The 25,757-nt window shown below is 45.0% G+C and overlaps 1 protein-coding gene across 2 annotated transcripts in view; it reads right to left on the minus strand.

Moving 5' to 3' along the window:
- The window catches only part of USO1 (USO1 vesicle transport factor), a 101,463-nt gene extending 76,451 nt beyond the window's left edge, over positions 1-25,012 (minus strand). The window contains exons 1-6 of one of the 2 annotated variants that reach the window (XM_068113915.2): positions 24,803-25,012; positions 19,395-19,481; positions 18,965-19,029; positions 17,188-17,264; positions 16,000-16,106; positions 5,599-5,701 (exon numbers count right to left, since the gene is read on the minus strand). In XM_068113915.2, coding sequence (XP_067970016.1) covers positions 5,599-5,701; positions 16,000-16,106; positions 17,188-17,264; positions 18,965-19,029; positions 19,395-19,481; positions 24,803-24,868 — 505 coding nt within the window. In that variant the 5' untranslated portion in view covers positions 24,869-25,012. The remainder of the gene's footprint in view (positions 1-5,598; positions 5,702-15,999; positions 16,107-17,187; positions 17,265-18,964; positions 19,030-19,394; positions 19,482-24,802) is intronic. The other variant, XM_068113916.2, reaches the window with a different exon arrangement.
- Positions 25,013-25,757: the final 745 nt, after the last annotated feature.

Below are 25,757 nucleotides of genomic sequence, written 5' to 3' on the forward strand. Positions count from 1 at the left end.
AGGGGTAGCATCATTGGCTGAGGTGTAGCATCATTGGCTGAGGGGTCACATCATTGGCTGAGGGGTAGCATCATTGGCTGAGGGGTGGCATCATTGGCTGAGGTGTAGCATCATTGGCTGAGGTGTAGCATCATTGGCTGAGGGGCGACATCATTGGCTGAGGGGCGACATCATTGGCTGAGGGGTAGCATCATTGGCTGAGGGGCGACATCATTGGCTGAGGGGTAGCATCATTGGCTGAGGGGTAGCATCATTGGCTGAGGTGTAGCATCATTGGCTGAGGGGCGACATCATTGGCTGAGGGGTAGCATCATTGGCTGAGGGGTAGCATCATTGGCTGAGGGGCGACATCATTGGCTGAGGGGCGACATCATTGGCTGAGGGGTAGCATCATTGGCTGAGGGGCGACATCATTGGCTGAGGGGTAGCATCATTGGCTGAGGGGTGGCATCATTGGCTGAGGTGTAGCATCATTGGCTGAGGTGTAGCATCATTGGCTGAGGGGCGACATCATTGGCTGAGGGGTAGCATCATTGGCTGAGGGGTAGCATCATTGGCTGAGGGGCGACATCATTGGCTGAGGGGCGACATCATTGGCTGAGGGGCGACATCATTGGCTGAGGGGTAGCATCATTGGCTGAGGGGTGGCATCATTGGCTGAGGGGTCACATCATTGGCTGAGGGGTAGCATCATTGGCTGAGGGGTGGCATCATTGGCTGAGGTGTAGCATCATTGGCTGAGGTGTAGCATCATTGGCTGAGGGGCGACATCATTGGCTGAGGGGCGACATCATTGGCTGAGGGGTAGCATCATTGGCTGAGGGGCGACATCATTGGCTGAGGAGTAGCATCATTGGCTGAGGGGTAGCATCATTGGCTGAGGTGTAGCATCATTGGCTGAGGGGCGACATCATTGGCTGAGGGGTAGCATCATTGGCTGAGGGGCGACATCATTGGCTGAGGGGCGACATCATTGGCTGAGGGGCGACATCATTGGCTGAGGGGTAGCATCATTGGCTGAGGGGCGACATCATTGGCTGAGGGGTAGCATCATTGGCTGAGGTGTAGCATCATTGGCTGAGGTGTAGCATCATTGGCTGAGGTGTAGCATCATTGGCTGAGGTGTAGCATCATTGGCTGAGGTGTAGCATCATTGGCTGAGGGGCGACATCATTGGCTGAGGTGTAGCATCATTGGCTGAGGGGTGACATCATTGGCTGAGGGGTAGCATTATTGGCTGAGGGGTAGCATCATTGGCTGAGGGGTAGCATCATTGGCTGAGGGGTAGCATCATTGGCTGAGGGGTAGCATCATTGGCTGAGGGGCGACATCATTGGCTGAGGGGCGACATCATTGGCTGAGGGGCGACATCATTGGCTGAGGGGTAGCATCATTGGCTGAGGGGTAGCATCATTGGCTGAGGGGCAACATCATTGGCTGAGGGGTAGCATCATTGGCTGAGGTGTAGCATCATTGGCTGAGGGGCGACATCATTGGCTGAGGGGTAGCATTATTGGCTGAGGGGTAGCATCATTGGCTGAGGGGTAGCATCATTGGCTGAGGGGTAGCATCATTGGCTGAGGGGCGACATCATTGGCTGAGGGGCGACATCATTGGCTGAGGGGTAGCATCATTGGCTGAGGGGTAGCATCATTGGCTGAGGGGCAACATCATTGGCTGAGGGGTAGCATCATTGGCTGAGGTGTAGCATCATTGGCTGAGGGGCAACATCATTGGCTGAGGGGTAGCATCATTGGCTGAGGTGTAGCATCATTGGCTGAGGGGCGACATCATTGGCTGAGGGGTAGCATCATTGGCTGAGGTGTAGCATCATTGGCTGAGGGGTAGCATCATTGGCTGAGGGGTAGCATCATTGGCTGAGGGGTAGCATCATTGGCTGAGGGGTCACATCATTGGCTGAGGGGCGACATCATTGGCTGAGGGGCGACATCATTGGCTGAGGGGCGACATCATTGGCTGAGGGGCGACATCATTGGCTGAGGGGCGACATCATTGGCTGAGGGGCGACATCATTGGCTGAGGGGCGACATCATTGGCTGAGGGGCGACATCATTGGCTGAGGGGCGACATCATTGGCTGAGGGGCGGCATCATTGGCTGAGGGGCGGCATCATTGGCTGAGGGGCGGCATCATTGGCTGAGGGGTGGCATCATTGGCTGAGGGGTAGCATCATTGGCTGAGGGGCGACATCATTGGCTGAGGGGCGACATCATTGGCTGAGGGGCGACATCATTGGCTGAGGGGCGACATCATTGGCTGAGGGGCGACATCATTGGCTGAGGGGCGACATCATTGGCTGAGGGGCGACATCATTGGCTGAGGGGCGACATCATTGGCTGAGGGGCGACATCATTGGCTGAGGGGCGACATCATTGGCTGAGGGGCGACATCATTGGCTGAGGAGCGACATCATTGGCTGAGGGGCGACATCATTGGCTGAGGGGCGACATCATTGGCTGAGGGGCGACATCATTGGCTGAGGGGCGACATCATTGGCTGAGGGGCGACATCATTGGCTGAGGAGCGACATCATTGGCTGAGGGGCAACATCATTGGCTGAGGGGCGACATCATTGGCTGAGGGGCGACATCATTGGCTGAGGGGTAGCATCATTGGCTGAGGGGCGACATCATTGGCTGAGGGGTAGCATCATTGGCTGAGGGGTAGCATCATTGGCTGAGGTGTAGCATCATTGGCTGAGGTGTAGCATCATTGGCTGAGGTGTAGCATCATTGGCTGAGGTGTAGCATCATTGGCTGAGGTGTAGCATCATTGGCTGAGGGGCGACATCATTGGCTGAGGTGTAGCATCATTGGCTGAGGGGCGACATCATTGGCTGAGGGGTAGCATTATTGGCTGAGGGGTAGCATTATTGGCTGAGGGGTAGCATCATTGGCTGAGGGGTAGCATCATTGGCTGAGGGGTAGCATCATTGGCTGAGGGGCGACATCATTGGCTGAGGGGCGACATCATTGGCTGAGGGGTAGCATCATTGGCTGAGGGGTAGCATCATTGGCTGAGGGGCGACATCATTGGCTGAGGGGCGACATCATTGGCTGAGGTGTAACATCATTGGCTGAGGGGCGACATCATTGGCTGAGGGGCGACATCATTGGCTGAGGGGCGACATCATTGGCTGAGGGGTAGCATCATTGGCTGAGGGGCGACATCATTGGCTGAGGGGTAGCATCATTGGCTGAGGGGCGACATCATTGGCTGAGGGGTAGCATCATTGGCTGAGGTGTAGCATCATTGGCTGAGGTGTAGCATCATTGGCTGAGGGGTAGCATCATTGGCTGAGGGGCGACATCATTGGCTGAGGGGCGACATCATTGGCTGAGGGGCGACATCATTGGCTGAGGGGCGACATCATTGGCTGAGGGGCGACATCATTGGCTGAGGGGCGACATCATTGGCTGAGGGGCGACATCATTGGCTGAGGGGCGACATCATTGGCTGAGGAGCGACATCATTGGCTGAGGGGCGACATCATTGGCTGAGGGGCGACATCATTGGCTGAGGGGCGACATCATTGGCTGAGGGGTAGCATCATTGGCTGAGGGGCGACATCATTGGCTGAGGGGTAGCATCATTGGCTGAGGTGTAGCATCATTGGCTGAGGTGTAGCATCATTGGCTGAGGTGTAGCATCATTGGCTGAGGTGTAGCATCATTGGCTGAGGTGTAGCATCATTGGCTGAGGTGTAGCATCATTGGCTGAGGTGTAGCATCATTGGCTGAGGGGCGACATCATTGGCTGAGGTGTAGCATCATTGGCTGAGGGGCGACATCATTGGCTGAGGTGTAGCATCATTGGCTGAGGGGCGACATCATTGGCTGAGGGGTAGCATTATTGGCTGAGGGGTAGCATCATTGGCTGAGGGGTAGCATCATTGGCTGAGGGGCGACATCATTGGCTGAGGGGTAGCATCATTGGCTGAGGGGTAGCATCATTGGCTGAGGGGCAACATCATTGGCTGAGGGGCAACATCATTGGCTGAGGGGTAGCATCATTGGCTGAGGTGTAGCATCATTGGCTGAGGGGTAGCATCATTGGCTGAGGTGTAGCATCATTGGCTGAGGGGCAACATCATTGGCTGAGGGGTAGCATCATTGGCTGAGGTGTAGCATCATTGGCTGAGGGGCGACATCATTGGCTGAGGGGTAGCATCATTGGCTGAGGTGTAGCATCATTGGCTGAGGGGTAGCATCATTGGCTGAGGGGTAGCATCATTGGCTGAGGGGTAGCATCATTGGCTGAGGGGTAGCATCATTGGCTGAGGGGTAGCATCATTGGCTGAGGGGTCACATCATTGGCTGAGGGGCGACATCATTGGCTGAGGGGCGACATCATTGGCTGAGGGGCGACATCATTGGCTGAGGGGCGACATCATTGGCTGAGGGGCGACATCATTGGCTGAGGGGCGACATCATTGGCTGAGGGGCGACATCATTGGCTGAGGGGCGACATCATTGGCTGAGGGGCGACATCATTGGCTGAGGGGCGACATCATTGGCTGAGGGGCGACATCATTGGCTGAGGGGCGGCATCATTGGCTGAGGGGCGGCATCATTGGCTGAGGGGTGGCATCATTGGCTGAGGGGTAGCATCATTGGCTGAGGAGCGACATCATTGGCTGAGGGGCGACATCATTGGCTGAGGGGCGACATCATTGGCTGAGGGGCGACATCATTGGCTGAGGGGCGACATCATTGGCTGAGGGGCGACATCATTGGCTGAGGGGCGACATCATTGGCTGAGGGGCGACATCATTGGCTGAGGGGCGACATCATTGGCTGAGGGGCGACATCATTGGCTGAGGGGCAACATCATTGGCTGAGGGGCGACATCATTGGCTGAGGGGCGACATCATTGGCTGAGGGGCGACATCATTGGCTGAGGGGCGACATCATTGGCTGAGGGGCGACATCATTGGCTGAGGGGTCTTCTCCTCACTGCTCATTACTAAAAACTGCTCTTCTATGTGAGGATTGATAAATAAAAGCAATTAGAACCAGTAAATTTAGTTTTATATGGCATTTTGCCTCTCTATTAGAAAGTGTGAGAAAATTATATATCTTCGCCATAGGTTGACCTTTGACCCCCACTGTAACCATGGTAACCCCTTAATTATATATAATAACATTGACCCAACGGGTCATGGGTCGTCTAGTTGACATTAAATATAACTGGTGGTTGAATTCAGTGACCAGACATGCCAATACTTTTCAAACTTCAAGTCAATCGTATGAAAATTGAGGATTTTAGAAATTTGACAAAGTTGGTGACCTTTGGCCTATGCTAAGCTGTTGACCTTTTGACCCCAAAAACAGGCTCCTTGTTTATGACTAACTCTACCATTTGGTGAGGTTTCATGAAGATCGGTTGAAAATTGTGACCTGTAGGCCACTGACATATTGACAGACAGTCAGACACAGACAGACAGAATAACGCACAAGACCAACCAATATACTTGAGTGAAAAATCTTCGATTTTCGCAAGTAATAAATAAATCAATAAATTAAGAATGTATTCTGCATTTCCATCAGATAAAACCAAAGTCTTTGCCTTGCCTACCTGTTGGAATGACGAGCGTTATTTGCTGTACTTGTTGCCCACGATTCCGCAGTAACGCAGTCATGAGCTTCACTGCTGGCCATCGGACATGAAAATCAAATTCCTAGAACGCACATATGCCAAGGCAAAAGATCATGCCATACACCTACATAAATAATCTTAACTGATGTGAAGTTGAACTGTGCACAGAAAATCATGCACAATAATTTCAGAACAAAAAGGCCAAACATCTACACAGGCCAGGATAACGAGAGGAGAATAAACAATATAAAAAAGGGAGAATTTTAAGGAAAGTGCATTGTGGGAAAATTGATCCAACCCATGCATCCTGATTGATATTGTGTGTTTTGTTCATTATTTACTTCACTCGAGGGAACGGGTCTCCTGCGACTTCAAACTTAATGTTGTGATTGATATTCTTCCCTATTGTTCACAATTTGTTTTGTGTAGATCATTCGGATATAACAAGGTACCCCAGTGTGTACCCTGGATAAGAATAGGTACGCCGTATCCCTGCGTGTCGTAAGAGGCGACTAAGAGGGTTGGCGTCAGGAAGGGCATCCGGCCATGAAAACATTGCCTCAAAAAGAGAACCATGACAATTACAACTACATGTGGACAAGGTACAGCCCGAAGTGGAGATCGGTTTCTGAGGTTTGGGACATGGAATGTAGGGACAATGACAGGGAGATCAGAAGTGGTGGAAGTATTGGTCAGAAGAAGAGTGGACATATGTTGTGTGCAAGAGACGAGATGGAAGGGAAGTGGTGTGAGAATGGTGAAGGGAAGGCAGGGCAGGCACATACAAGTTTATGTGGCAAGGGTGCCTGGAGGGCATGAATGGTGTTGGTGTCCTGTTTTCTGAGGAGTTTGTAGACAGTGTGGTGAGTGTGACTAGAGTGAGTGATGGGTTGATGATGGTGAAAATGATGATTGGAAAGCTCTTGGTGAATGTCATCTCGGGATATGCTCCGCAGGTTGGTCGAAGCGATGAAGAGAAGGACAAGTTCTGGTGTGCGATAGAGAAGCTGATGGAAAACGTGAAAGATGAGGAAGTTGTTGTGGTAGGAGGAGACCTAAATGGACATGTGGGAAGGAGTATGGATGGTTTTGACTGAGTTCATGGGGGTTACGGATATGGTGTGAGAAATGGAGAAGGTGAAAGGATTTTGGAGTTTGCTGATGGAGCTGATTTGTAATACTCAGTTCCAGAAAGAGGATAATAAGCTTGTTACATACACGTCAGGTGGGTCGACGACAACCGTTGACTACCTGATGGTGCGTAGGCGAGATAGGGGCACCTCCGGGACACAAAGGTGATCCCGGGGGAGGAGGCTGTTTCACAGCACCACTTGGTTGTCTGCGACGTGAGGGTGAAAGGTGGAGGAGAGCTCGGCGGGTGAAGTACCAACCGAGAATGAAGGTGTGGAGGTTGAAAGAGGTGACAGTAAGGGAGACATTAAAAGAGAGGCTGAGTAGGGTCGAGGATGATGTGGTTGAGCTTGAAAGTGGTTGGATGTCAATGAAAGCTAGTCTATTGGGAGCCGTTGGTGAGGTATGTGGATGGACAAAAGGACCACCGAGGCACCCGGAAACATGGTGGTGGGATGATGAAGTTGGAAAGAGGATTGACGAGAAGAGGAAGAAGTTCAAGGAGTGGCAGAAGGCGAAGGGTACGGGAGCAGAAACAGCAGAGCATGAAAGTTATAAGGCAGCCAGGAAGGCTGCAAAGAAAGAGGTAGTAAAGGCGCAGGAGGCATGTAGGAAAATGTTCGGAGAACGCTTGGATTCGGAAGAGGGTCAGAAAACAGTATTCAGGATTGCAAAGCAGATAGCGAAAGAGAGGTGTGATGTGATGGGGGTGAGTTGCTTGAAGGATGAAGTGGGACAAATCGTTGTCGACCCAGATGGAATTAAAGGAAGATGGAAAAGATATATGGAAATGCTGTTGAATACAGAGAATGAATGGGATGGCAACATAGAGAGTAACCCAGTTTTAGGACTGGCAGAGAAGATAACTGAGAAAGAAGTTGAGGAAGCGATAAAAGCAATGAAGGGTAGAAAAGCGGGAGGGCCGACGGGAGTTGTGGGAGATATGTTGAAGGCAGCAGGAAGTTGGGGTGTGAAGAGAATGACAGAGATCTGTAATCTGGTGGTGAAAGAAGGCCGCATTCCAGTGGATTGGGAACTGAGTACCCTCGTCCCTCTATACAAGGGGAAAGGTGACCCTCTGGAGTGTGGCTCGTACCGAGCGATAAAGTTATTGGAGCATGGAATGAAGGTATTGGAAAGGGTGTTGGAGAGGAGGATAAGGAAGAAAGTGAAGATCGACGTAATGCAGTTTGGATTCATGCCAGGAAGAGGAACGACAGACGTGCTTTTCATTGTGAGGCAGTTGCAGGAGAAGTACATGGAGAAGAGGAAGAAGTTGTTTTTTGGGTTTGTTGATCTGGAGAAAGCATTCGATCGGGTTCCACGCAAAGTATTGACATGGGCATTGAGGAAGTTAGGAGTGGAGGAATGGTTGATCAGAGTAGTGATGGCAATGTACAAAAGAGCGCGCACAGCTGTAAGGACGAAGGACGGGAACAGTGGTGAGTTTGAGGTGAAGGTGGGAGTGCATCAGGGGTCGGTACAAAGTCCACTACTATTTGTCGCTGTGATGGAGGTGCTGGCTCAGAACGTAAAGGAGGGTTTACCGTGGGAGTTGTTGTATGCAGATGATCTGGTGTTGATTGCGGAAAGTATGGGTGGACTGAAGGAAAAGATGAACATGTGGAAGGAATGTATGGAGACAAAAGGTCTGAAGGTGAATATCGGAAAGACGAAGGTGATGGCAAGTGGTAAAGCGTGTGGTGAGGTGGAAAGAACTGGGAAGTGGCCCTGTGCTGTGTGTAGGAAGGGTGTCGGAGTGAACTCCATTCAGTGTACAATGTGCGCTGAGTGGGTTCATCAAAAATGTAGTGGTCTGAGAGGGTCATTAACCAGTGTGGCAGCTACATTCAAATGTAACGTGTGCACAGAGGGAGCTGCAGATGGAGGAAATGTTGAGTTGGATCTTGGAGACGGCGTGAAGCTGGAAGGTGTGAAAATATTTTGCTACCTCGGAGACATGCTGAATGGAGAAGGTGGATCAGACTCGGCAACGGTTGCTCGAGTGAGATGTGCATGGAAGAAGTTTCGGGAATTGAGTGGCGTGCTGATGATGAGGGGAGTGTCGTTGAAGCTGAAGGGAAAGGTGTATGCTGCATGTGTGAGAAGTGTTATGATTTATGGGAGCGAGACATGGATAATGAACGTAGAGCAGCAACGAAGGTTGGAAAGGGTGGAAATGTGAATGGTTCGACGGATGTGCGGAGTATCGTTGAGAGAGAGGAAGACAAATGATGAATTGCGAAAGATGATGGGAATAGAGCCTGTGATTGATGCTGTGAAGAGGAACAGGTTGAGATGGTTTGGTCATGTGTTGAGGAAGGATGAAAGTGACTGGTTGAGAAGAGTGATGGAAATGAATGTAGAAGGAAGTAGAAGACGGGGAAGGCCGAGAAAGACTTGGCTAAAGATGGTGGAAGAAGAAATGCGGGCAAGGGGGTTAACAAGGAGAGATGCAGAAAATAGGGCAAAATGGAGAAGATTGTCATGGGGACCGCAAGGCTAACCCCCGCTCTAGCAGGGAAAATGGCCTTTTAAAATGCATGTTGTTGTTTTGTATTCGGATGTAACAAGGAAAAAAATAAAATAAAATAAAAGCCTGGTATTTGCCCATTATCATGCCAGAAAAAAGTTTTTATTGTCCTCTTGAAAGGAAATAAAACATCAGACAAATGTTAGATCTACAGCCGTCTTCTACAACACACAAAGCATAGTTTTCCCGTACCACTATTCTTACAAAATAAGTTAAGGGTTCTGTATCCAACCCAATGATCGATGAAATTACGGGTCCTCAGATGAACTTTTCCCCAAACAATGCATAGCAAGCTAATATTCTTCCCAGGTGTCCACAGGCTACAAACTGTGCAGTTGCACAGCTTTACCATAAAGATCAGTCATTAAACAAGACAATATTTAAAGATTTCACAACTTTGTACTCTGTTACCTCCGCCACCGATGGTGGATGGAGGTTGTTTTCACCCGTCTGTCTCTGTGAGCAGCATATCGAAAAAAAAGGGTTTTATGTTGTTGAAGGCTCCATTCACGAACTATGTAGTCCTCATGCAGGCCAGGCCTTAAATAAAATAACTGCATGGACAGAAAACTGAAGAAAGAGAGAACAGTCTAAGAGTTTGAGGAAGTTAAAAAAAAAAAAATCTTGAAAAAGGGAAGGCGATAAGTGTTTGGAAAGACGAGAAGGTAAAGTGTTCCAGAGTTTGGCAGTGGAGGGGAAGAAAACATCATAACGGCCCACTATCGAACAGAATAATCATGCAATGTAGTGGCTTGTCGAGGATTCTGTGGTCTCGCTAATGGCAGAGGTATACAAACAGCAAGTTCTCAGGAGCAGAAACCAAATTAATATCTAAAGAAAAGAGAAAGAGCCAATTTTGTGGCGCTAGTAAGGGATGGATTTGTACGAAACTTGGTGGACAGGTTGGGTGTGTGACAATGACGAATTGATTAGATTTTGGTTAATGCACTGATGCAGATCCGGCCTATCAGCAGGATACAAATCGTAAACTGGTCAGCATGGCAGAAGCATGCACTCTACCGTGTGCCATTCTAGTTACCCTCGCCAGAGGAGAGGGTATTGCATTTGAGTTTATTTGTATGTTTGTCTGTTTGTTACTTGCCGGAAAAAATTCCGGCAAGTATGTTGGTTGGTTGGTTTGTCTGTGTGCGCAGTACTACGTCTACATTGTTGGACATAGAATCACCATACTTTACACACATATTTGCCTTGCCCTGGAATAGACCGTGCCCAATTTTTAACTCTCTAGGCCCAAGGCCTCCATTATGACGTCATAATTCGACAAGAACAAAACTTCATCCAATCAAGATGCAATTTCTTGAGTGCCATGTCGGCATAAACTGGGGGAGAAAAAAAATAATGATAACGTCATCAGTCACGTGGTTCGGCCGCCATCTTGGAAAAACCGAAAAACGTTGCACCTCAATATCTCCGAAAGGGCTGAATAGAATAGTGCCATGATGGTGGGGAGTGGTTGGCAAATCAAAAAAAAAAAAAGTACATTCCGGCAAGTCCTCGGTCTCCGACCCATTTCTCGTCTGTTTGTCTGTCTGTCTCTGTCTGTCTGTTTGTTTGTTTGTCCGCACAGAATAAATGTGATTTTCTCTAAAACCGTTGGTCCGATGGACAGGAAATTTTCACCAGAGGTGCAACTCCACCTGCAGAATTTTTTATGATAATGACGTCATAGGTCACGTGGTTCGGCCACCATCTTGGAAAAACAGAAAAACTTTGCACCTCGATATCTCGGAAAGCGCTGAATAGAAAAAATTGAGGCATTGCTCATTGTAAAGAACTCTCCATGGGGAATAAAATATCTTAATGATGATGTCATAGGTGCCTCCATTATGACGTCATAATTCGACAAGTACAAAACTTCATCCTATTAAGATGAAATTTCTTGAGCATAAATTATTGAGTCACGTAGGCATAAATTGGTGGAGAAAAAAAAATAATGAAGTCATCGGTCATGTGGTTCGGCCGCCATATTTGTTTTAACACAAAAGCCTTCAAAACCACTGAAAATACATCCTGGCGAGGGTTTGCAATCTCCAATTGCTCTTTTTCTTGTTTAGTATTGTTTTTATCCCACGCACACGAAGCGAGAAGTGGGGTTAAGCAATTGGTTCATGTCGGTCCATCTGTCTGTCTGTCTGTCTGTCTGTCTTAACAGTTTATGATCAAGGAACAATGTATTTAAATTTACGATCGAAGCAAGGGTGGAAATCACTCCATTTATGATGACAAAACATCCCCACGTGGAGATCGGTTTCTGAGGTTTGGGACATGGAATGTAGGGACAATGACAGGGAGATCAGGAGAAGCGGTGGAAGTATTGTTCAGAAGAAGAGTGGACATATGTTCTGTGCAGGAAACAAGATGGAAGGGAAGTTGTGTGAGAATGGTGAAGGGGAGGCAGGGACAGAAATACAAGTTTGCGTGGCAAGGGTGCCTGGAAGGCATGCATGGATGTTGGTGCCCTGTTTTCTTAGGAGTTCGTACACAGTGTGGTGAGTGTGACTAGAGTGAGTGAAAGGTTGATGATGGTGAAAATGATGATTGAAAAGCTCTTGGTGAACGTCGTCTCAGGATATGCCCCGCAGGTCGGTCAGAGTGATGAAGAGAAGGACAAGTTCTGGTGTGCAATAGAGAAGCCGATGGAAAACAGGAAAGATGAGGAAGTTGCTGTGGTAGGAGGAGACCTAAATGGACATGTGGGAAGGAGTATGGATGGTTTTGAGGGAGTTCATGGGGGTTACGGATATGGTGTGAGGAATGGAGAAGGTGAAAGCATTTTGGAGTTTGCTGATGGAGCTGGTTTGTTGATTTGTAATACTGAGTTCCAGAAAGTGGATAATAAGCTTGTTACATACACGTCAGGTGGGTCGACGACAACTGTTGACTACCTGATGGTGCGTAGGCGAGATAGGGGGCACCTCCGGGACACAAAGGTAATCCCGGGGGAGGAGGCTATTTCACAGCACCACTTGGTTGTCTTTGACAAAAGGGTGAAAGGTGCGAGGAGAGCTCGGTGGGTGAAGTACCAACTGAGAATGAACGTGTGGAGGTTGAAAGAGGTGACAGTGAGGGAGGCATTAAAAGAGATGGAATTAAAGGAAGATTGAAGAGATATATGGAAATGCTGTTGAATGCAGAGAATGAATGGGATGGCAACATAGAGAGTAACCCAGTTTTAGGACCGACAGAGAAGATAACTGAGGGAAGTTGAGGAAGTGATAAAAGCAATGAAGATTAGAGAAGCGGGAGGGCCGACGGGAGTTGTGGGATATATGTTGAAGGCAGCGGGAAGTTGGGGTGTGAAGAGAATGACAAAGATCTGTAATCTTGTGGTGAAAGAAGGCCGCATTCCAGTGGATTGGGAACCGAGTACCCTCGTCCCTCTTTCCATGGGGAAAGGTGATCCTCTGGACTGTGGCTCGTATCGAGTGATAGAGTTATTAGAGCATGGAATGAAGGTATTGGAAAGGGTGTTGGAGAAGAGGACAAGGAAGAAAGTGAAGATCGACTAAATGCAGTTTGGATTTATGCCAGGAAGAGGAACGACAGATGCGCTTTTTATTGTAAGGCAGTTGCAGGAGAATTACACGGAGAAGAGGAAGAAGTTGTTTCTTGGGTTTGTTGATCCAGAGAAAACATTCGATAGGGTTGTACGCGAAGTAGTGACATGGGCATTAAGGAAGTTAGGAGTGGAGGAATGGTTGATCAGAGTAGTGATGGCAATGTATAAGAGAGCGCACACAGCTGTAAGGACAAAGGACGGGAACAGTGGTGAGTTTGAGGTGAAGGTGGGAGTGCATCAGGGGTCGGTACCAAGTCTACTACTATTTGTAGCTGTGATGGAGGTACTGGCTCGGAACGTAAAGGAAGGTTTACCATGGGAGTTGTTGTATGCAGATGATCTGGTGTTGATTGGGGAGAGTATGGATGGACTGAACGAGAAGATGAATAAGTGGAAGGAATGTATGGAGGCAAAAGGTCTGAAGGTGAATATCGGACAGACGAAGGTGATGGCAAGTGGTAAAGCATGTGCTGAGGTGGAAATAACTCAGAAGTGGCCGTGTGCTGTGTTGCAGGAAGGGTTTCGGAGTGAACTCCATTCAAAGTACAATGTGCGCCGAGTGTGTTCATCAAAAATGTAGTGGTCTGAGAGGGTCATTAACCAGTGTGGCAGCCACATTCAAGTGTAAGGTGTGCACAGAGGGAGCTGCAGATGGAGGAAATGTTGAGTTGGATCTTGGAGACGGCATGAAGCTGGAAGGTGTGAAAACATTTTGCTGCCTAGGAGACATGCTGAATGGGGGTGGATCAGACTCGGCAACGGTTTCTGGAGTGAGATGTGCATGGAACAAGTTTTGTGAACTGAGTGGCGTGCTGACGAGGAGGGGAGTGTCGTTGAAGCTGAAGGGAAAGGTGTATGCTGCATGTGCGAGAAGTGTTATGATTTTGGGGAGCGAGACATGGGTAATGAACGTAGAACAGCAACGAAGGCTGGAAAGGGTGGAAATGCGAATGCTTCGGTGGATGTGTGGAGTGAGAGAGAGGAATACAAATGATGAATTGTGAAAGATGATGGGAATAGAGCCTGTGATGGATGCTGTGAAGAGAAACAGGTTGAGATGGTTTGCTCATGTGTTGAGGAAGGATGAAAGTGACTGGTTGAGAAGAGTGATGGAAATGAATGTGGAAGGAAGTAGATGACGGGGAAGACCGAGAAAGACTTGGCTGAAGGTGGTGGAAGAAGAAATGCGGGCAAGGGGGTTAACAAGGGGAGATGTAGAAAATTGGGCAAAATGGAGAAGATTGTCATGGGGCCCGCAAGGCTAACCCCCGCTCTCGCAGGGAAAATGGCCTTAAAATGCCTGTTGTTGTTTTGTTGAACAATGTATTTAAATTGAATGTTATATTTCGAACATGAATCTTGTGAACATTAATAGGAAGACAAACCAGTCGTTCAACAGCACTTTGGCTTTGAATTTGTCCCAATCACACGTGCAAAGAGAGGAGTGAGATAATATTTTGAATCTGTCTCCCTGCCTGCCAGTCAAGCAAAATTTAAAATTATTCCAAACAGGAAACTTGCTGTTTAGAAATCACCTTCATAATACTTCCAAGAACCTCTTGTTTTGCAGTACTTGAATACGTTATATCGGGTGGTGTATGTAATGGGCGCTGTCAAAAGCAATCCCTGGGAAGTGGATGCGGCACGTGAGAGGGGGCAGTATTGGGTTGAAGAGGCTGCCAATGCGGCTATGTCCGATGCATCATCTGCGTTCTTTAGTGATCAATAATGCCTCCATCTCCTAAACTGTGACTGAACGTCATCTTATTACAGTGCATAATGGTGGTGTATTGGCTTCTTCAGTTGAGCTAAACTTCTGGATTTTAACTATTAAAATCATTATTTTATTAAAATTAAAGTATATAGTTGAACACTGCATGTGATATTGTGTTCTATGAACTCTAGATACCTTTGCAATGAAACAAAAGCATTTGTGCTGAATTTTTTTTTAATGCAGAGTTTTTATAGTCAACATTTAACAAAAAAAAAAGGGCATGCATTGTTCAAACAAATAACAAATACACTTCCATGAAGACATTTTATATTCAGGTTCACTCACTCACAACGCAACACTCAACAACGCAACACTCAACGACAACTCACTCACAACGAAAAATGGCCTCTAAAGGTGGGTTTTTTTTTTTTTTACTCACTCAGCAATAGAATATATACAACTTGTAAATAGTCTGCATTTGTTAAAAATAAGATTCCATGGGTTAAAAAATAATAATCAGTACAAAACATGAATTTAAACAGACAATAGCTCGGTCTTCTGAAGATGTGTGTCTATCAGGATGAACTTGCCCCTGATTTTAAAGAGTGGCAAGCTTTGGGTTTATGTTGAACAAGTACAAATTCTGATCAACTTGGACCTCCCTTTTTTGTGCAAGTGCATTCCTGTATTTCCTGTTTTACACAGTCAATGAGAAAGTGCAACCTTAATATAATGAGGTAATAATTGTACTGCTAATTTATAATATTGTTTTGGAATAACAAATTATTGTCTGCAGACAAACTGACAGAGAGCTCTTCCCTCCCACAAAATGGCTAATTTGTAACAGTAATACACCTATGGTTCAGGTTATTAACAGGATTACTCTATATATAAAGGACTGTGTCTGTCGCTTTGTCCGTCATGTTTCCTATGTCCTCTCTCTCTCTCTCTCTCACCGCTTTGCGCATCATCACCGACCTCCACAGACATAATTAACAATCTCTTACAATTCTACTTTTGGCATTTAAATTCACTTGCAACTTCTCCTTTTATTCGGCTTGGCCCAGTCCAAAGCAATTATTCCTCAAAGCGTTTGCCATGCCAGACAACGTTGCAGCACTTAAATCCGAACCTTCACAGGATAGTTGTTCTTCTAAGGCTTTTTCAACCTATCAAATCCCATACTACGCCAACACCTCTCCTTGGGCGGGTATATCCGATACTTTAAGAATAAAAATTCACATAATGCAAAAAACAACTAACATTCTGCCCTTCTGGACATCAAATTAGCTAGGTCCTTTTGTGAGACATTGATTTGCATACAAGTAAGTACAAGTCTCGTCAAAAATGTATTACTTTTTAACAAATATTTCATACTTGACATAGACCAATGTATTCCACATACTAGCGACATGCACTCACTTCCATCAATGACAAGATGAGAGACAAATTTTCCTGCTGATCAAGGAACATGTCTGTAAAGTGGCCACCAATATCATTCTCAGGGCTGGATTTCTGCACATTTTGATCTGAAAGTTTTGAAACAAAATGGTTTGAAGAGGTTCCATACCAGAAGTAACAAGCAGAGGTGAATGAAGAGCACTCACAACCAATATGCTTCTGTACCTCTTCATGAGCAGGATATTGGTGGTCCATAAAGTGATCACCATTATCCTGCTCACAAAGGAAGTGTAGAAACATGAAAGTCAAAAAAAAATACCCATGTTATGGTCAATGATTTTGCAATGAGTAGAGGGAATGGTAACTGAAGAAGGCCCATTGGATGAGGAGTGAAGCCATGTGACAAGGGTTTGGTGGAATGCAAGATGTGTGAATATGGGAAGAGGGAACAGTGAAGCAACGTTTTAAAAATAAAAGGGTCGAGATTGACTGCATTGGAATGAGATGGGCGAAACAGCAAAAAAGCATGGTCTACAAAAGAAGAAGAATAAAAAGGTGATAATGCTGGTTAAGCAAATAATTGAATGACAAATGGTGAACATCACTAAAAATATATATATATAATTAAAATTAAAAAACCATGCTGAGCACATGATTACATTTGCTGCTCCAATTGTTACTCCCAAAGTTCTCTAAAATAATTTACCCAACATAGTCTCAATATGAATTATTCAGGCTTTGTCATTTATTTTGGTCAGTCCTGACACCCTTCTCCCTCAAATCCCAAGAAGACAAATTCCTACATCCCACTGCTTTTGTATATTAAATGGTCCACATTAAATGAACCGAGCTCTTCTGACAGGATTATATGGACAATTTGAATGTAGTATTAATAACGTCCCAACAATTGCAAATCTGTGAAACTTGGCTGGCCAGTACGATTTAAAGGGAACATGAGGTAACAAAAGGACATCAATTTCAACCAACTGCCATGCACTGTGTGCGATTAGAAAAGGACAACAATTTGACAAAGGGAATTTTATTATCACTTTGTGGTTAAATATATTCATTCAGAGTCCTTGTGGTAGAAAAATGCTTTTGGGGGGGGGGGGGGGGGGGTCATGCATCATCAAGCATAAATCAAGGTATGTTGCTTCTAAAAATAATTAATTCCCTGGCAGCTTAAAATGCTCATCATTCCCAACTCACCTTCATCCTCATGGACATCGTTGCTGATAATGTTGTAGAGGGTGTCCAAAGCAAAGCCAATAATTTCCGTGTCAGACCTACGTATATAAATAAGTTAGAAAAATGTCAGGTTTAGTCATGTAATGTTTTTTAATATATACTTTTAAACAAAAAATTATAAAAGTTTTATAAAACAGTTCTGAAATCATGCAGCTTACAAAAAGGTATGTTAAGGCTGAGGACACATTTGCAGCGAGGTATTTAAGTACCAGTTCCGAGTCCTTTGGCCCAGCAAGTGTTCTGTTTGGACCGGCAACTTCTAGCATAGGAATCGGGAATGTGCAAACGCCCAACTGCCAGGTGCGTATTCTGCTCTCTGTCAAAAGTACGTCAAATGACTGAAATGGATAATGTCTAATCACTGAGAGGAATGAAAAGGAATCATAATTGACTGAAAGTTAATGTTGTACATACGTCCTATGCAGTTTTGGGGGTTGTGTGCCATGCATGTATCAAATCACAGGAAGGCAAATGCTAAAAACCATTTTTCTATCCATTTATACTCGTTTACCATCGATACCCTGCAGTACTTGTATCGTTCTCGTCACTTGTTCAGACGAAACTATTCAAACCAGGAAATTTGAAAACGCTCACACATCGCTTCGACTGACATGTGTGGAAATGGGTTACATGACTCCTGCGTCATCAATCAATATACTTATATTTCACAACCTCCTATAATTGATGAGAACATAAATCTTACCTTCTAGACTGGCTACTGCAAACACCATTTATACCTTTTACCTTTTCGGACACAACATTGAGGCTTTAGACCAGAGAATGTTGGATTAAAAGATCCTGAAAAAGTTATGTACCGATACAAAATGTATCTTTTTTATTTTATTTTAATTGACATGTGTGAAAATTATACGCGCAGACCAGAAATCGAACCCAGGTCCTCTGGTGAACCGTACCAGTGCTCTGCCATTTGAGCTATCTGGGTGACCATGACCAAGCATGCAATTTTCCCACAGTTGGTACGGTTCACGAGAGGGCCTGGGTTTGATTCCTGGTCTGGGAATGTAATTTTCCCATGTGTCATTTAATTAGTTATAATCCTGTTCATTAATTTAATTATTTAAAAAAATTAAATTTAACTTTGAAAAGTTGGTAGGAAGGCCTATCCTGGAGGTACACGTGCTCACCTCTAAGCTGTCTCGCCTGGGTTTGAATCTCGGCATAGCTCTAAACTGTCATCCCAGTGTTTCACAGATAGGGTGATCCATCAATGTGTGTGCTATCCCTCAGATGGAGGTTAAGTGGGCATCCCATCTGCCGGCATAGTTGGTGGAAGTGAAAGATCTCACAAAGACGCGGCGAGCTATCACCGGCACCATGGCCAAATCCCAGATTCCTGCTCAAATCGTAGTCGAGCATCAGGTCTGGCCAGCCGGTTCGTGAAAGACTCGAGCCAAGCTTCCCCCGGCCAACCCCACAAGAACGGTGAGAATAATTGTAGCCATTAAAGAAGAAGAAGATTTGATTTTGAACAATCATTTTGAAGATCTCCAAATATAATGAAAAGTCACCGTTGAAGTTGCTCAAGAGGTCGCGAGTTATTTTTTGTAAAAACAAGTTTGATCTGAATGCATTTTATGGATGCTTTATAAGCATACGTTGCACTGTACGGACATCTTATAAGCTGTATTAGTCAAAGGGGTTGATGCAGTGTGGTAAGTAAATCACAAGCCAGTGTTCTATCAAATTATATGCAAGATTCACTTTCACCAATACCAACCTATCTGTTTCCAAGACAGTGAGCAGATATTGCATTCCTTGTGTTCCGACCTCCACGCGATATTTCTGCACAAAAAAGAAGACTTCTTATTTCCGGTGCAAACCCCTAGAACACCTTCAGTACACAAACACCACATCAACATGAGCACAACTTTACAAAGAACATGAATCACATGTTGCAAACAAAATTCATGCAACCACAAATAAGGATTTGGGTACATGAACAGGAACACACATACACGAACACACACACACGAACACACACACACGAACATACACACACGAACACACACACACGAACACGAACACGAACACACACACACACACACACACACACACACACACACACACACACACACACACACACACACACACACACACACACACACACACACACACACACACACACACACACACACACACACACACACCTTAGATAGGGCTTTGAGAGCGCGTACAGCATCACGTCGATCATCTAGAAGAGTTGAAGAGGAAACGCGGTCACACAGCTTCTGTACCTAGTGATGATAAAGCATGTGGTGATGCAGAGGGAAAGTTGTGTGTGATAGAAAGGAGCAGGTAATGCATGAAGGTGATTAGTTGGAAGGTGAGAGATATGGTGAGAAGGAAGGAATAAAACAAAAGACAAAGTTAGTGCCAAACCAACTTATCTCTGAAACATGCAAATTCACATGGGTCTTCCCACCTTCTCCTTTCCTTCCTTCCTTCCCTCCCTCCCTCCCTCCTATCCCTTAATTGATCAATCCAGTCTGAGATCACTTAATATGGTGTTATACAAATGAAACATTTGCGAAAAGTACTCTTCATGTTAAATGGAATCAACAGTACAAGGGCAGAGTCCAAAGTTGCCTTTTAAAGCTCATTTCATCTTGCTGATAAAGCGATTCAGGTAGAACGAGAACACTCTTCGACGTCAGGACGTCGACTGATATGCCTCCCACCCACATTATTACATCATTATAATACTTGTACTAAGTTTGATTTAAATCCATTCAGCTGTTCCCAAGTTATCACATTTTTACCTGACATGACCTCTCACCTTTGACCTCTTGACCCCAAAATTTAATCAGCTCATGTTTACATCATTATACATACCTGTACCAAGTTTTAACTTAAATCCCTTCAGCCGTTCTCAAGTTATAAACCTATTACAGGGTTTGATGTTTGACCTCTTGACCCCAAAGTATAAAATCAGTTCATATTTACATCATTATACAGTCGTGGCCAAAAATATTGGCACCCTTGCACTTTTTTCAAATAACTCACAATTGTCTCTAAAAATAAGTTGGAATTGACAAAAGTATTTGGTCTCCACAATTCTTTATTTCACCATTAACATCACAGAACCATAGATAAAAAAAATAAAAATAAAATAAAAGGAAATGACTGACAAAATTATTGACACTCTAGACTTAATATTTGGCATCACAGCCTTTGGACAAAATAACTTCAGTCAAGTGCTTCCTATAGCCATGAATGAGCTTCCTATACCTCTTTACTAGCAGTTTGGCCCACTCTTCTTGTGCGAGCTGCTCCAGTTCTCCCAGATTTGAAGAGTGCCTTCTCCCAACTGCAGTTTTCAGATCTCCCCACAGGTGTTCAATGGCATTTGGATCTGGACTTATTGCTGACCACTTCAGTACAGTCCAGCATTTTGTCTTGAACCATTCCTGGGTGCTTTTTGAAGTGTGTTTGGGGTCATTGTCCTGCTGCAAGACCCATGACCTTCGACAGAGACCCAGCTTTCTGACACTGGGTTCAGCATTTCGCTCCAAAATGCTTGGTAATCTCCTGATTTCATGATGCCATGCACACATTCAAGGTACCCAGTGCCAGAGGCAGCGCAGCAACCCCAAAACATCACTGAACCTCCTCTATATTTGACTGTACATAAGGTGTTCTTTTCTTTGAAGGCTTCATTTTGTTTGCTGTAACCATAGAGATGATGTGCTTTACCAAAAAGCTCTAATTTGGTCTCATCTGTCCACAGGACATTCTCTCAGAAGGATTTTGGCTTGTACAGGTGTGTTTTGGAAAACTCCAGTTGGGCTTTCTTATGTCTCTCTCTCAGCAGTGGGGTCCTCCTGGGTCTCCTGCCATAGAACCCCCTTTCATTGAGTTGGCGACGGATGGTGCGAGTTGAAACTGTCGTACCTTGTGTCTGAAGGTCAGCTTGAATCTGATTGGCTGTTGATCGAGTTGCTTCCTCCACCATTTGAACAATCCTTCGCTGCAATCTTCGATCAGGTTTTCTCTTGCAGCCACGTCCAGGGAGGTTGGCTACAGCGCCATGAGCCTTAAACTTCATGATAACATTGCGTACAGTGGACACAGAAACATCAAGGTTTCTGGAGATGGACTTGTATCTGACCTCCTCAGACAATTCTCTGGTTTTCTTTCTTTGCTCCATGCTCATTATGGTACACAAAGTGACACAAAACAGCAGAATGACTCCTTTTCTCCATTCAAACAGGTTGAATGAGTGATTTTTATATTGCAGGCACCTGCAACATACCAAAGGTTAGTTCAATTCCAAAGTAAAGGAAAATCACCTGCTTGAAATCTAATTATTTCGAACAACTTCTGAAAGGTGCCAATAATATTGTCCAGGCCATTTTAGGATTTCTGTGCGAAATAAGCTAAGATTTAGTAATTTTTTCAGGTTTTTTTGTTTTGTTCCACTGCAAATCAAAGCAATACATATGTGGATACCAAAATATTTTTTACATTTCAACAATTTTCTGGAAGAAATGGTGCATTATTTGAAAAAAGTGCAACGGTGCCAATATTTCTGGCCACGACTGTACATACCTGTACCAAGTTTGAATTAGATCACTTCAGCAGCTCTCAAGTTATAGACCTATTATAGACTTTGAACTTTGACCTATTGGCCCCAAATCACAATCAGTTAATCATTATACATACCTGTACCAAATTTGAATAAGATCACTTCAGCCGTTCTCAAGTTATAGACCTATTGCAGACATCGACCTCTTGACCCTAAAATCTAATCAGTTCATCTTTACATCATTCTACATAACTGTACCAAATTTGGTCGGATCCCATCACTGGTTCACAAGTTATCGCGGTAACAGTATTTTTACCTAACATGACCGTTGATCTTTGGCCTTTGACCTCGTGACCCCAAAATCTAATCAGTTCATCTATACCTCATTATACATACCTGCACCCAGTTTGACTAAGATTCCTTCAGCCATTCTCAAGTTATCGCGGTGACGAAAACCTATCACAGATGGACGGACGAACAGACAGACAACCTGAAAAACATAATGCCTCTGTCGACTTCGTCGGCAGAGGCATAAAAAGTGTGCAAGAACGGTGCTTTAAAATGCTGGCTTGTATCCTATCTCCTAAGGGTTGCTGTCATTGATCCTTTGAAGAGCTCTCCCTCTCTCCCTTCCATTTGAGTGTCAATATGCTCATTAGAGAAAAGTGCTGCAAAAGAGAATAATATTTGCAGTTCTTTCTTTCTTTCTGGTTATTTATGTCTTCTGTCTTTACACTGTTTTCATAACTTCCAATTATTTCAACCTTTAAGACTGGTGTTGGCTTAATGGTTAAGGTGGGATATGGGATAATGGTTAATTAATAATATGGTTAATGGGATACACAAATGTATTTCTTTGGTTTGCAGTGGAACAAAACAAAAAAGCTGAAAAAATTACTAAATCGTAGCTCATTCCCTACAAAAATCCTAAAATGGCCCAGACAATATTATTGGCACCTTTTAAAAGTTGTTTGAAATAATTACATTTCAAGCAGGTGATTCTCCTTTACTTTGAAATTGAACTCACCTGTTGTGAGTTGCAGGTGCCTGCAATAAAAAAAAATCACTCATTCAACCAGTTTGAATGGAGAAAAGGAGTCAATCTGCTGTTTTGTGTCACTGTGTGTACCGCAATGAGCACGGAGAAAAGAAAGAAAACCAGAGAATTGCCTGAGGAGGGTCAGACAAGATTATAGCCAAGCATGGACAATCTCAAGGCTACAAGTCCATCTTCAGAGACCTTGACGTTCCTGTGTCCACTGCACGCAATGTTATCAGGAAGTTTAAGGCCCATGGCACTGTAACCAACCTCCCTGGACGTGGTCACAAGAGAAGACTTGATCGAAGATTGCAGCGAAGGATTGTTCAAATGGTGGAGAAAGCACCATGATCAAGGGCTAAACAGATTCAACTGACCCTCAGACACAAGGTACGATAGTTTCAACTTGCACCATTCGTCGCCAACTCAATGATAGGGGGTTCTATGGGAGGAGACCCCGGGGACTCCAATGCTGACAGAGAGACATAAGAAAGCCTGACTGGAGTTTGCCAAAACACACCTGAACAAGCCAAAATACTTCTGGGAGAATGTCCTGTAGACAGATGAGACCAAATTAGAGCTTTTGGTAAAGCACATCATCTCTTTGTTTCCAGAAAACAAAATGAAGCCTTCAAAGAAAAGAACACCTTTCATGCAGTCAAACATGGAGGAGGTTCAGTGATGTTTTGGGGTTGCTGTGCTCCCTCTGGCACTGGGTGCCTTGAATGTGTGCATGGCATCATGAAATCAGGAGATTACCAAGGCATTTTGGAGCGCAATGTTCAACCCAGTGTCAGAAAGCTGGGTCTCCGTCGAAGGTCATGGGTCTTGCAGCAGGACAATGACCCCAAACACACTTCAAAAAGCACCCAGGAATGGTTCAAGACAAAACACTGGAATGTTCTGAAGTGGCCAGCAATGAGTGTAGATCCAAATCTCATTGAACACCTGTGGGGAGATCTGAAAACAGCAGTTGGAAGAAGGCACCTTCAAACCTGGGAGAACTGGAGCAGTTTACACAAGAAGAGTGCGCCTAACTGCTAGTATAGAGGTGTAGGAAGCTCATTCATGGCTATAGGAAGCACTTGACTGCAGTTATTTTGTCCAAAGGCTGTGACACCTCAAGTGTCAATAATTTGTCAATGCAATTTCTTTTTATTTTCCGATTTAAAAGGATATATTAAGTTCTGAATCAAAAACAAAGGTTCTGTGATATTAACAGTGAAATAAAGAATTGTAGAGACAAAATACTTTTGTCAATTTCAACTTATTTTTAGAGAAAATTGTGAGTTATTTGAAAAAAGTGCACGGGTGCCAATATTTTGGGCCACCACTGCATACCAAGTTTGGTCAAAATGCCATCACTGGTTTACAAGTTAGTGCAGTGACAAATTTTCTTACAAAATGGGGCCTCTGACCTTTGACCTCATCACGTAATCAGTTCGTTTTTGCATCATTTTCATACTCGTACCAAGTTTGACTTAGATCCATCCAGCAGCTCTAAAGTTACCGGGGGTAACAAACACCAATCACACAGACGGACGTACGCACGCAAACACGGACGTACGCACGCAAACACGGACGTACGCACGCAAACACGGACGCACGCACAAACCGAAAAAAACCGCTCATTAACGGTGCGACCACACAAAACCAACGGCGCATCGACTGCCAAGGTTCGGAAATTCATAATGAACGTACGTAGCAATCACACGTCAAAATAAAGAAATAAAGTTAACAGCCTGGAAAGATGAACCTATTGCAATATCAGGATGAGCTTGTTCTCCCGTCAACGTTACGCAAGGACACGTCGACATCAGGCTTTATGTACAGCGTCCATCTGTCGGACACGTCAACAGCTGAGTAGGCCTCACACTAGGCCCCTCGACGAGCCCACGGCCTCGCCTATCCGTCGCAAGGCCCGGAAATGCACCGATCGCGGGACGAGCAACTAGCCGAGAGCCGATGCCACCGTCTTACGTGGCACTTACCGTTTCTGCTCCCGAGGGTTGAGGCCCAGTGGCCTGCGCCCCCATGACCCCCCTGAGAAAGTTCATTTTGCGAGACAAGACCTAACAACAAGACGACGGAGAAGAAACGCAAAGGAAATTGATAATAAGCAACAAGAAATCCTGGAACCGAATGAAGCCACACCGCCTACGTGATGACGTAAATTTTAAAATCTAAGCGCATCTGACATCATCACGCTCACATTGTGGAGGTTCAAAGGTTGTTTTTCTTATGCCTTTCATTTTCTGCCGAGATCGAGTAAATGAATAATTGTAAATCATTCATTAGTCATTCTTTTTATTGTCCACGTGAAACATGGAATATAAAAATTTGAGGAAAGGGGCATCGAGGAATAGAAGGGAGCGTTGAGGTGTGGGTTGGCCTCGAGTAAGGGGCCATTTATATATTACGTACCGAATTTTTTGCCCAAATCTTAACGCTTCAACAAACACCACTAAATTATTATGATGATTATTATTTCATAACATTTTACATTTTATACATCTTGGCGATATCATTTTTTTTCACGTTTTTTCACATTTTTTCACATGTTTCAATAAAATCGTACAATTTAAAGGATGTGAATACGCAAAATAATAATAACGTTTTCTCATGGAAGTGACGTCACTTTATCTTCAGTGACCAGTTAATTTCAGTGAGATCTCTCGATAAAGTAATGGCTGATCATCGATTTCTACTAAACCACCAATGAACTGGAAATAAGACTGGAAGGATTATGTCTATTAACGCACCGTGGTGTCGCCATCGCACAGCCATGCTGCTAGGCCCAGTGAATGACTCACCGAGGCTACGTTGGGTTATGCTTAAGTGAAAACGTTCACACCGACTTTGAATTTCAACTCAAAATTAACATTCAATATCCGAAAGTCAAAAATCGTTTTTTTTTATTGAAAAGCCTTTATTTATGCAGTTTTC

Source organism: Myxine glutinosa, chromosome 4 (genome assembly GCF_964187855.1).
Source record: "Myxine glutinosa chromosome 4, kmMyxGlut1.1, whole genome shotgun sequence".
Taxonomy (NCBI): domain Eukaryota; kingdom Metazoa; phylum Chordata; class Myxini; order Myxiniformes; family Myxinidae; genus Myxine; species Myxine glutinosa.